We start from the raw sequence: 12,943 nt of genomic DNA, 5'->3' as shown, positions 1-12,943 counted from the left end.
TTAAATCACCTTTTCATCATTTTACCCTAAGTTTGTATTGATTCTACTTAACAAAAACGATGTAAAACATGTTTAGACAAAATTTAGAAAATTTAGTTTAGACAAAATTTTTGAAGAAACTAAATTTCAGCAGGGTGGGGGGGGAATCGAGGTCTAGGAGGGGCATTTGTCCCCTGCCCCATAGAAAATGATTAATGTAATTTAACTTTTTATTTATTATAAATGTGATTATCAAGCTTAGGAAAGCGGCTAAAATTAATTAATTAATTAATTAAATTAATTAATTAATTAATTAATTATTTTAATTAAAATTAAATTAATAATAATTTTTTGACCTAAAAATTTTACCATGTAATTTTTCAGCTAGATGCCCGCCCTCCAAATTATTATAAAATCAGTAAAAACTTCTTGGGCCAAAAAAAATAATAAACGAAATTTTAATGGTCACTCTAAACCAAACTAATTTCGAACTGAAATCAGAATTAAAAGCAGTCTTTGAAGAATATACTGTTATAAGGTTTCTTAAATTTTAAGTTAAACATGATAATTTAAAAATAAACTAAATAAACTAAAAATAAACTAAATTTAAAAAGAAATTTAAATATAAACATGTTTTATGATTTAATTGATTTATTAATTGTTTAATTTCATAATTAATGTAGTGATTTTTCGAATGTATTTGCTACCCTTCTGAGTAGTCCTCCCATGAAATCGTTAAACACGGAAATACGACCCAATGTTTATTGAAGAAGACTCCCCCCTGGAAAATGTACCTGTGTTTCCATTAGAAAATTCTTCAATAAGGGAATTCCCTAAATTAAAAAAAATATTCTCCCTCAAACAAACCCCCTCTTGTAGAAATTAGAATATTTTCCTAGAATCTAGTCAAAGCGAGTAACCTTATGTAACAAAAAATGGCATATTACTATTGTTCAATATTGAGGAACTCCCAGCTACCAGGCTTTCTAATACGCTCCAACAAATGTAAAAGAAATTATCCAGAGTTAATTAATTACCCACCTTCAGGTACTGAGATATGTATTCCAAAATTATTCCTTTTATTACTCGAAATTTTAATAAAATTTCGGAAAGTGTTTTATGTTTGACTTTGTTTTATTCGTAATTATTATAATGTTGGTTTGAATGTTCGATTGTTTTTTAGACAAATTGAATGACAAAATGACAATTTTTAGAGAAATGTGAAAATCTTTTAAACTTCAAATGCGGGAGCTATGTATTAATCAGGATAGTAAATCCGGGATACAACTGAGAAACATTTTTTCTAGCACATTATACAACGTTAAAACATTAAACAACGTTTTAACACGTTTAATCAAATTAAATTCTTTTTAACACAGAATTTAAAGTGTTTTTTTAATATACTTAGTGATCAATTGGTAGTGAAGAAAATTTTGGGCGAATTTTTCTTGTCATCAAAATACAAATTTACAACAATTAATGCGATGAAGAAAAGACGACATAACTTTTTTGAAAAGTTTTTAACGTTTTTTGACGCCTAAATATGGTAAAACCAAAACAAGAAAAGGAAAACGAATCTGACTCATCGATAGAAGTTGCTTCGTTTGAGGAGAGGCATAAGTTTTCCCAGGAAATCAGCAAATTTGGAAAAAAAAACTTTTAAATGTACTAAGACCCATAAATTAAGAGAAAACGAAAACGATTATTTTAAGGAATGGAGCACACATCTTTCTTTCCCAAAAGTCGTCATATAGCGCATATCGAATTTGCTTTAAATAAATATTTATAAGCAGCTTATTATGAGCTTAAACTTAAGAGATATTATCTAAGTAGAACACTGAATAACTAAAAGCAAATATTAAATGTTGACGGCACTATACATAACAAATGCAATCTAAGAACATAATAAGCACAATATTGCATAACACTGAAAGCGCTGACTTAATCTTATTTACAAGTCTCCTTTGAACAAAACTGAAAACAGCGTTGCCGCGATTTGAAAAAAACTCTAAAAAATACAAAGTTTACACCCAAACAACTAAAATCAACGAATTCAGGATACGTATTGATTACTAACTATAATATTACCGGTTTCAAGATGATTTTTAAACTTTATGACTATGATATAAACCATATTTCTACGCTTTAGATTTTGAAATTATTCTGTAAAGTAACAAAAAAAAATTTTATGGTTTATTTGGTTTTACAAAACATAGGCTTCTGTATATATAGGGCATTTACCAATTTCTTGCAAATCATGTGTAAATACAAACACAACAATGTTTCCCAACAGTTATAGCTAGAGAAGAGCGATATAAGGCTAGGGATGCCACTGGCAGCGAGAAAACATCAGCAAATTACTACAAACAACCCAAAAAGTAGCAGAAATTAATTTTTTGCCCTGTATTTCGTAGTTCTGGTGCATAGCTACCCTAACCCCTGTGCTCTCGAAACTGCTAATAACAGTATAAAGTGCAAAATAAATATGTACATTCGGTCATAAACTACCAGTAGTGGCAACGCTGGTTAAGGATTTGTAATATCTGCCACGGATTAGGGAAAACGTCTGAAATGATGTTATTTATTCAATTTTAGCAACTACTGTTAGCGAACGTAATTAGCGAATTTTTAAAATACCCAGAAATCAATTCACAAATCCCTGAATAGTTAAGGCTAGAAACGCTCTATGGAATATCAACCCTTGATGCATTTAGACAAAACCAAGGCTCTCAATCATAGGGCGTTCTTCCTTCCCATCAGCACACATATTCACCTCAACAAGGGTATCAATACTGTTTGCTGAAATCCCCTGAAGAATTCTCTGGCCAGTGATCGACTTAAAGTGTATATTTAATTCAGTCAAACTGGGGAAATTACGAAATTCAGTGTTTTCATCTATCTCAGGTACTATACATTTTTCAGGCACTGTACATTTCTCATTTTTATGATAATCAGCAAAATTTTCTGAAGTCAGCATGATTTTTTCATCATTTATTTTAGGCTTTTCTAAATTTGTTATGCCTTTAGCTGTTGGAAAACTTTTGCTTTCACTTCGTGTAACAGATATATTAATAATGCGGCTACCGTCTGGTGATAGAATTTTGCTTTCTTGGTTATTATACTTCTTGCCACTTGGGAGTTGAACTTTACAATCAACAGACGGGGATGTAAGCTCAAAACAGTTCATTGTTCGAAAATTCGTTGTTCTCACTAAATTCGGGCTTTTTAAATCGTCCATAACAACCATCCTTTGATTGAATTTCATTTGATCGATTTTATCTTCAATATTTCGAGGACTTTTCTTCTGTCCCTCTTGAAAAAATCGTTCACGATTTTCGGCTATTATTTGCTTCACTGGCGAAACACACCGTTCAGGTGAAACAACCTTTTGTGGACTCACCGTTGCAATAAAGGGTGGAGATATTTGTTTCTGTGGAGACAGAGATGGCAGAACATGTTGTACGTTTGGAGATTTGCAATTGCTTAACTCATATTTGTTGGCATTTTTGTATGAATCACTCCGAGCTAAAGCTATCTTTTTTGGTCGTTCAGCAGACTCACAAACGGAGGGTAAGGCGAACGATTTTACATTATCAACTGCCAATTTTCTATTTCTCGGAGTTAAAAAGTCACGCATAGGACTGCGACGATCGGAGCTCACTGAGCGACTATCACTTGGTGTTGGCGAGTTTCGACTGGGAGAGCTGAAGCGACTATTTTGATCTGGCATTGATGAATACTGCGAGTCGAAGCTCCGAGTTGGCGAAACTGGCTGCTTTTGGGTGTTTTGTATTTCGGTTTCCAGTCTTTCATCAAGCTCCCGCAGGTGCCTCAACGCTGAACGTCGACCAAGAGATGAAGCCCTGCTAGGGGTCTCGTCAAGAGACTGTCGCGCTGAGCTTAAGATGGCACTCTTTCGAGAGATCGCACTTCGTTCGTCGGATGAATAGGCTTCAGTTTCAGCAGGCCTGTGAAGGGAAGAGGGTCGGCGATGTTCTTTCGGTATGAATATGTCTTTAACATGTGGTCGAACCTGTGATCGACTTCTTCGATTAACAGTCGAACTTGGACGTACCTGTAATAAAATCAGTTAAAATATTTGCAAGGTGTTTTGCATTCCGATTGAAATTACTTAGTTATTTAAGAAATCAACTATAATCTAGCTTATTTGAAAATAAATTATGGTGTTTCCTTTGCATCAAAAAGAAACTATTAAAAAAGAATAAAACCAAACATAAAATAGAAACCAAAACGCAGGCATATTATATGCAAAATATTTTAAAAACTACAAAAAATATTGACATTTCTCGTCCTAAAAAACCATGCTAAGTGTGGTTGTGCTTGACTATAATATTTTCAGACCAATATCTAATGAAATAATTTATTTTTCTGTGTAATATGAACTAGGTGTAATAGAAAAAAAATAATTGAAGAAAAAACGGGTTTAATTTCTTATAAAGCAGTGACAACAAAATAAAATAAAAACTACACTTTAGTTAACCAAAAAATAACGGAGTTTTTTTTTTTTTTTTTTTTTTTTTTTTTTTTTTTTTTTTTTTTTTTTTTTGGTTAGCTAAAGTGTAGTTTTTATTTTATTTTGTTGTCACTGCTTTATAAGAAATTAAACCCGTTTTTTCTTCAATTATGTTTTTTCGTAATGGAAAAGCAGTGTGGTCTAAGAAATTATTTAGGTGTAATAGACATAAAGGTACAAGTTTAGCAGTCATTCTTGATGAAAGATAGGCAATACATCCAAAAGAGCTTTGTTTACATTTGAAATAAATTCTAGGTTAGCTATATCACTACCACTTATACCACTTTTTGTGGTATTCTACCACTGAGCCACCACACTTACGCCATAACTCTTTTTAAAATGTTGTGTTTTTTTTACAGAAATTTTGTAATTGAACCGCTGGCATGCATAAAATGTGGCAAGCTTGCAAGATTGTAACTATCAAACTAAAATTAGAAAATAGTTAAAACTGTAAACAAAGCATTAAAGATCTCTGTCCTTAGACACCGTAAAGTAAACAAAATTAACTAATTAATACAAATACCAATAAAACAATAATAATAACAAAAAGCCTTTCGGTATATTGAAAAATTTGTATTCGATTTCCTCCCTTTGAGGAAAGTTCGGAGTGAGGTGGATTTCTGCACACTTTTTAAGCCTCAAAAATTTTTAGGCTTTTTGGTGGATTTCTTCACAATAGCCTAAAGAGTTCACGGTCTTTCGTTAGTATCTGGGGCTGGAAATAGGCGTCTATTTATATTAAACATGATTTAAGATATTTTATCAGTAAATATATGTATGATTTTCGAAATTCACATAAAAAAATTTGTATAACTTTTACAATGAATCAGTGGTAATCTATATTATTTTAAAATATATTTCTGGAAATTTATTTGCAACCCTATACAGAGAAAATGTGAAAAAAGGCACGTTGTAAGGAAAACATAAAAAAACTATAGATATCGACACTTCAGGAGGAGCAGGTGTTCTTATAAAACACCTTAAAAAGATAATAATAATGGGGAAATTCAACCAAGTGATGACGAGACTCTTAAGAGTCTCGTCAAGAGATTGTCGCGTTGAGGACAAGACGGCAACCTCATTCGTCAGATGAATGGATATCATTTTCGATAGTCCCATGGAGGGAAGAGGGTCGTTGATGGCTGGGCAACTATGTCCCCTTAGATAAAAAAATCCAATCCTAAATTGGTACAGAAGTAAGCCAAACTTTCTTCTATATGAGTATGTTACCGTGAAAGTTAGAAATTCGTGAATGTTCAAAATGCCTTTTTTTTTCTCCTTGGATTTAGTCAGCGTTGCCAGTCAAATTTTTCAATTTAAAGCAAAGTTTGATGATGACAAGTTAGGCTAAGCTCTTAACCCATTTGTGAGACTTAAGAACAAGTTTAACCTAACCTAAACTAACATAATCGAAACTAACTTTAACTTTTACCATCATAGCTAGCATAGGACTGAAAAAGCTGACTAAGGGTGAACAATTATATACTTTTCTATTAAGCGACTTGCAAGTAAGAAATCGACTCCTGTTAGAATGTAGCTTAATATTTTGAACTTAAAAACATGCAAGACTCTTAAGAAAGGATATTCTTAGCGCATTCATTAAATATTTACTTAAGGGATGCTGTCTTTCTGATGATCACAGATACTGATATGATAAATTGATTTCTCAGAATTATGCTCTTAGGATTCATAACACTACTGTTTCTTTAATCGCACCGTATCAACTTCCGGTGATAATTAAAAGTCTATTTACGTTTTCCTCGAAATCAAACTGTGTATTAAAATTGAGATACAGGTATTGCCATCTGTTTTGGTAGAGTACATTTTTTTAACTGTTTTCGGTGCTGCCGTCTTCCATAATGTCAGCTGACGTTAATTCTTATTTAAAAACTGGGAAATTGCAAGCCTCAAGAATAAGACAAGCTTATAAATTATATGAAAAAACATGGCATACATGACCATAGAGGCTAAACATGGCCTGACTAAAATTATGATGATGGGAATTAGTAATTTCACGATATTTCGCATCAAGACTTCAGAGGGTAGTACGTTAAAAACTTTAAAGAACTGCGCAAAAATTGGAAAAAAAATCTACAGCCTTATTGACCTGTCGAAGTCGAGAAATGAAATAAGGTTGCACAGAAAGCAGTCGCAAAGGAATTTATATTTTTTTCCCTGTTTTTACATCTATATCTCTTTTTTTTACTTTTGCTTTACCTTGGACATAAGATGAAAGACCAAATTCGATGAAACTTGTACAACTGGCGTAAAAGGATACGTAATTATTATTATAATTTTTTTTTTTTTTACCAGCCTATGTCCAGCATAGTAATCTAGTCCTCCCGATTTATGCTAAATCAGAATAGTTTAAAAACAAAAGAATCCAAGAATTTCAGGGAAATTACAATTAAAAAATTGCATCAGTTTGGGAGACTACTGCCAACAAGTGGAGATTATGCACCTGCAATGCATGGTCATGGACAAATATTTCCGCATCAAATGGGGTAGGCCTCACTTCATGTTCACATGGAAAAAAAAATGGTCTGATCGGCAGTGGGTAATTTTATTTGTTTATTTCACATGGGGTTTCCTCTTGCAAATGTAATAATCAATTTACATGACTATTGCTCTTGTGTAGAATATAAAGCCTAGTTTCTAGATACAAGTTGAATTTTTTAAATCAATAAATTGATTCTCAAAGCAACTAAAATTGTTAAAATCGGCAAGTGAAATTGCTTAAATTGGCAACTAAATTGCTTAAATTGGCAACTAAATTGCAGGCATACAACAGGCAAATATTACGCCTGTGTGAACCTAGAGGTATTCAGGCTAGATTAAAAAAACTGCTTTTTGAAAACATAAAGAGCGAGATTCAAGCTTTAAACACAGAAATTCTTCAAAGTAAAGATAATTTACTATTTCAATAGGAATTATTTTCCTTTTGCCTAATTTATGGCAAACGGGTTTTGGCTCCCTAACATTTTTTTTTACACTTTCTCTTAAAGAAATTGAAAAAAATACGTCCCTTTATTTTGAAAGATACGTTCTGGCCCTCTACTCTTTTATTTCTCTGAATTGAAGCCACTGATGTTGTATCTAAATAAACGTAGACTAGTTCAAACCAAAATCTAATGAACTAAATCAGGCTCATTTCCAACTTTTATAGTTCTACAGGGAAACTCTGTCAGTGGCGCTAGTTGTTCCTAGCGGAACGAAACCGCAAATTAGATTTAATTGGTACATTCTACCAAGTTGAAAAATATGTGGTATGTTATCCTCTCTTTTTAAGACACGCAAACCTGTGCCTCTGATTTTCTAATATTTTAAAACTACTCCAGATTAGAAGTAGACACGAATTTCAAATAAAAGTAACAACAAGCTACTTTGTCATAATGCAAAGTCATTGAAATGTATACTTTGAGCTCTTTGTTACTTTTCTTTTTAAACATAAATGTCTAATTACTAGTCAAGGAAATTGTTGTCTCGTTATACTTATTTGAATGTCGAAAAGCCAAATCAATTAAACAGTTAGGCAAAATGAGACACCGATGAAAGGAATTCGACTCTGGAAGAAAATTCAAAGCCATCTAGTTTTTTTTTCAAAATTAAAGGCTAATTACAGCTAATTATAAACCTAAGTAAAGATATTCGTCGTATTCAGTGGCGTAATTTCGTCAAAATCCTAGGGGAGAAGGGGGGGGGGGGGGGAAATGGAGCCAAGTTTCCCAAATAAAAAGAAGAAGACAGCGAAAACTGAAAAATGAACCATACAGTAACAAAAAGGTAACTACTAAAGAAAACTGACCCGTTTATGAGGATCCATGAATTACGCAGGCTTATCTTAGTTTTGACAATATTTTTGGAGATACTAAATTTCAGGTGGGGAGGGGGGGGGCAAACTGCGGTCTGGAAGCGGCAGTTGTCTCCTTGACTCTTTAAATGTAGATCCTTATAAAAATACTGGAGCTACGCTACTTTCAGTTTTAAATTTACCTGAAGGACGTTAATAGCACCACAATTTTCCGGAAGGGTTCCCGGTGGACAAGTTTGCACCGCTACTGAATGTGAATGCAACACAAGTCCTGATTCTAGCCATTCTGGAGGCGGGAATTGCGCTGAAAAGCTAGAAATATTATTTTTCCGTCGGCTAGAAGCAGCTCGTTTGAAAATCCGGCTCAATAGAGACACTTTATCTGAAAAGAGAAACAAACACGTTAAAATAAAATAAAAAAGCTGACTAACAGTGTTGTAAAGCATATTTAACCAAGGGTTATATTATCTTCGGTCTTTTTACAATCGACACTAATACAGAAAATATGACAGCATGAAAAAACATCTGAAAAAACATACTTCCCCAACAGATGGCAATTCTTGTTTTCTTAGTTTTATTACACACAGTTTGATTTCGAAAGAAACGTAAATTGAGTTTTAATTCCTAATGTCATTTGTTCACAGAAAAGAAAACATCATGTTGATAGATAAGTCTATCATCAATCTGTCGATACGCCATTCCTAGGGTAGAACTAAGGTAGATAGTCATAGAACTAAGTCGAAACCGATGACCGATACCGAATCCGTTGATTTTGAATTAAAACCAAGCAGTTGGGGGGCATCAAGCCATGGCTAATTGCAGAAAAAGCAAAGACAGATAGTCCGAGTGAGTGAGAGGCAAATAAGACATATGCCCTTTTTAGGACTGTATAAAAATGACGTCATTTCACTTGTTGATAGATAAGTATATCATCCATCCGTTCATACGTCGTTCCTAGGGCAGAACTAAGATAGATAGTCATAGAACTAAGGGATGAAAGCTTTGATTGATTTTGGGTTGACACATGACGGACAATGCCCACAGAACGTGTATGCAAAATCTGGGACTGAATTTGCTTGGACTCACAGGCGGACAAGCAAACCTAAGCCTGATAGGCTTGGCCGCTCTTAATCTAAAGATGTCCGGTACCCAAGTCCACTGGACTTGCAGGCAAACGGTGAAACGCATAGTCTTGCAAGTGTTTGGTTGAATGGGAGGGGTAAACAGCGGGAGTAAGCATGACTCTTATTGGATAAATGCTTGTGTGTTAGCTTTCGAAAAGGTAAGCCCGCCTAGAGTCTCAGGCAGGTTGAACGAGAATTTAGAATTGACACAGGACCGTTACATTGCCTGTCATTCCACTGTCATGCGTGGAATGACAGGCAAACAAATGACAGTGTCAAAAGTCAAATAGTCAAAAAGTCAAAAAATAGTCAAAAAGGCCCCAACTACCTAGAGTGTCAGGCAGGCAGTGTCATATTTTGATATAGGACCGTTGTATTGTCTGGAATGAGAGACAAACAAGGCACGCCGGCCTATGGTCTCAGGCAGGTTGACCAAGAATTTAGAATTGACACAGGACCGTTACATTGCCTGTCATTCCACTGTCATGCGCGGAATGACAGGCAAACAAATGACAGTGTCAAAAGTCAAATAGTCAAAAAGTCAAAAAATAGTCGAAAAGGTCCCAAATACCTAGAGTGTCATGCAGGCATGTGACCCAATTCACAAGTTCAGATAGTTGATATAACAAGAAAATTCATTAAATATTAGTTTACCAGCAAGTTGCCTGGAATAGCGAGGCAAACTAGTATCCAAGACCTAATTGAGCCCATCCGAGTGTCAGGCAAGGCGAGAGACCTAATTCATAGACTCAGACATTTGGACTAGCAGAAACTTAATTCAATATTATTTGACCAGCAAGTCGCCTAGAATTGCAAGGCAAACAAGCGTCTGCCTAGAGTGTTAGACGATTTTCGGGTAGGGTTCCCGGTGGACAAGCTTGCACTGCTACTGAATGTGATTGCAGCATAGGCCCCTTATTCCAGCAATTCTGGAGGCGGAAATTGCGCTGAAAAGCAGGAAATATTATTTTTCCGTTGGCTAGAAGCTGCTCGTTTGAAAATCCAGCTCAAAAGAGACACTTCATTCGAAAAGAGAAACAAACTCGTTAAAATAAAATAAAATAAAATAAGCTGACTAACAGTGTTGTAAAGGCATATTCAACGAAGGGTTATATGCTATCTTCAGCCCTTTCCGACGCTGATATAGAACATATGGCAATACCTCAATATCTCAGTATCAACAATATCTCAAAAAGATACTTCCTCAATGGATGGCAATTCTTGTTTTCTTAGTTTGATTTCGAGGACAACAAAATTGAGTTTTTATTATAAGTGACATTTGTTCACAAAAAAGCAAACGCCTAGTGACACTTGTTGCCAGGAAAGCCAAGGTTTATGAATGATTTTGATTTTTTGTTGACTTCAGAATTACAAATTAACTACAGAAGTAGAAAATTGAAAAGGAAGATTAACCTCACAGACAGAATACCACTGCTCTAAGCTCCAGTCTTTTCCGATATCACAAAGATTAACCTTACATTTTCACTCTGATTGGTTAATCAGAAAAATTACGTTTGAAAACTGAACACAGCTCAGTCAAAAACACTGAATACGGTTTTGGTGCAGTAGCCGTTTGTAATATCGATCTAATCCACAAGTATGGCTTTAATGTTGCTTGGAAGTACACAAAAATCTGAATAATGACTAAGTAGAGAAAGCAATAGTCAAGACTCAAAGCAAACTTCCTGTTAATTATTTCATAGGGTTTACGATACCTCCCACCGCACACTTTGGAGAAAGAAGGAGCAAAGTGAAGAAATCAAGATCCCTTGATTTAAGTCAAAAAGGGTTATAAGGTAGGACTGATCGAATACTTCAAGCTGTTCCAGATTCCAAGCTGAAGCATCGAAGATTTAAGAACAGCTTTAAGAGCGTGGAGAAAGGACCATAAACATATAGTGAGGATTAAATATATAAAGAACCAGCAAATATAGATCCATGAAGGATTTTAAATAATCACTGAGATCACATCGGTTAATCATGACAAAACAAAAGAATCGTAATAAAGAGAGAAACGTGAATAATAGCAGCCAATGAAAAAAACCAAAAGGACTATGCAAATATTTTGGTCAAGACCTCAGCTTGACCGTTTTTAGGTAAAAAAATGAAAAAATGTACGGATAAAAATCCAAAGGGTAATATAAAAGCCAAACCTTAAAACAAATACGGAAACTAGAATAGGAAAAGACCCTTTCGAAGCAACGATGAAAGGATAGAGTTACATTCATCGTTGCTTTGAAAGGGCCTGATTTGTAAAGAGCAAAAAAAAATTAATATTTGAAGTGCCAAAAAAATGTTCAAAGGAAAAAATAATTTTATGTTCTTGGAAATAGAAAAATGAAAAGGACAAGGAAATATAAAGAGACATAGTAAAGAGTATGCATGAAATGCAGCAGTAAGGAGCGAGAAAATCCTATAGTAAGAGAATTCAGAAAATATTAAGGGCCAAATAAAGATTGTACAAAAGGCAGAAAACTCTAAAAGCCAACATATTTGAGCTGCTGAAATTCAAAACGCTGTATGTTACATAACGTATTTTACTGGACAGCAGAAAAAATGTTTTTTTGGACTATTAGGCATAAGAGCCACCAGTTGTGGCTCTTATGCCTCTTATGCCCCTTCCGAAAATTTTTGTCAGACTCATACAAAATACAAAATACATATAAAGAAATTTTTGCACTCAAAGCCTAGATAGCCACAAATTTCTTTTTTCTTGGCCCCATAACCCTTTTTTACCCCCCTCCCCCCAAGAAAAATAAATATAAGATCCTGAATAACACACAGAAAATATTCGCAGAGCTATGAATGCAACGAAAAATCTGGTTAGGTCTTGAAATTGATCAACAATTTTGGATTAAGGAGTCTGAAATAATCAAATTATTTGTCATATATTTATTTATTATCACAGACAAACTATCAATTTACTTATGAAAAAAAATTGTTTGCTTTTTTTTACTCCAGTCTAATTACCATGGAAACAGTTCTCTGTGAAAAGTAACCCTTTTTATTCGTGGAGTTACTCATGCAAATAAATGGTCATTTGTATTTGTAAATGCATTACGGTAAGTTATGACAACAGTGACCGCAATTTATTTATTAAGCGAAGCATGAAGAATTTTTTTTTTTTTTGCTTCAGTCTGATTACCATGGAAATGCTAAAGATGCGTTTTTTTTTTTTTTTGCTACCGTAGATGAGCAAACATTTATTTCAACTAGATTGATACCCTCTCTCCACTCTCCGGTGTGCATTTAGGAGTGCAAATGTTTCCTCCGCGCGTAGTACACTTCCTCTAGGACACCCTAGAACGCGTAGTACGTGCATTCGGCCTAACCTTTTTGTTTTTAAATGGGCCTGGTCTTGTTTTCAAAGAAATTCTTAGTTTATCTTATGATAAAATTGTGATAGGGAAAAAAGCTTGAATAGTGAAAATTAAATTATATAGGCTACAGCCAATTCATTTAGAATGCAAAAAAAAAACAATTTATCTACTTTTT

General features: G+C 34.1%; 1 protein-coding gene across 3 annotated transcripts in view; it reads right to left on the bottom strand.

The window, feature by feature from the left end:
* Positions 1–635: 635 nt before the first annotated feature.
* LOC136036516 (uncharacterized) overlaps positions 636–12,943 on the bottom strand; it is a 161,720-nt gene continuing 149,412 nt past the window's right edge. For all 3 annotated transcript variants that reach the window (XM_065718820.1, XM_065718818.1, XM_065718821.1), the window contains exons 8-9: positions 8,507–8,706; positions 636–4,054 (exon numbers count right to left, since the gene is read on the bottom strand). In XM_065718820.1, the coding sequence (XP_065574892.1) occupies positions 2,690–4,054; positions 8,507–8,706 (1,565 nt within the window). In that variant the 3' untranslated portion in view covers positions 636–2,689. The remainder of the gene's footprint in view (positions 4,055–8,506; positions 8,707–12,943) is intronic.

The sequence above is a fragment of the Artemia franciscana genome, chromosome 15 (assembly GCF_032884065.1).
Source record: "Artemia franciscana chromosome 15, ASM3288406v1, whole genome shotgun sequence".
Taxonomy (NCBI): Eukaryota; Metazoa; Arthropoda; class Branchiopoda; order Anostraca; family Artemiidae; genus Artemia; species Artemia franciscana.
Note: the sequence above shows the minus strand (reverse complement) of the source record. Positions and strands in the feature narration are given on the sequence as shown.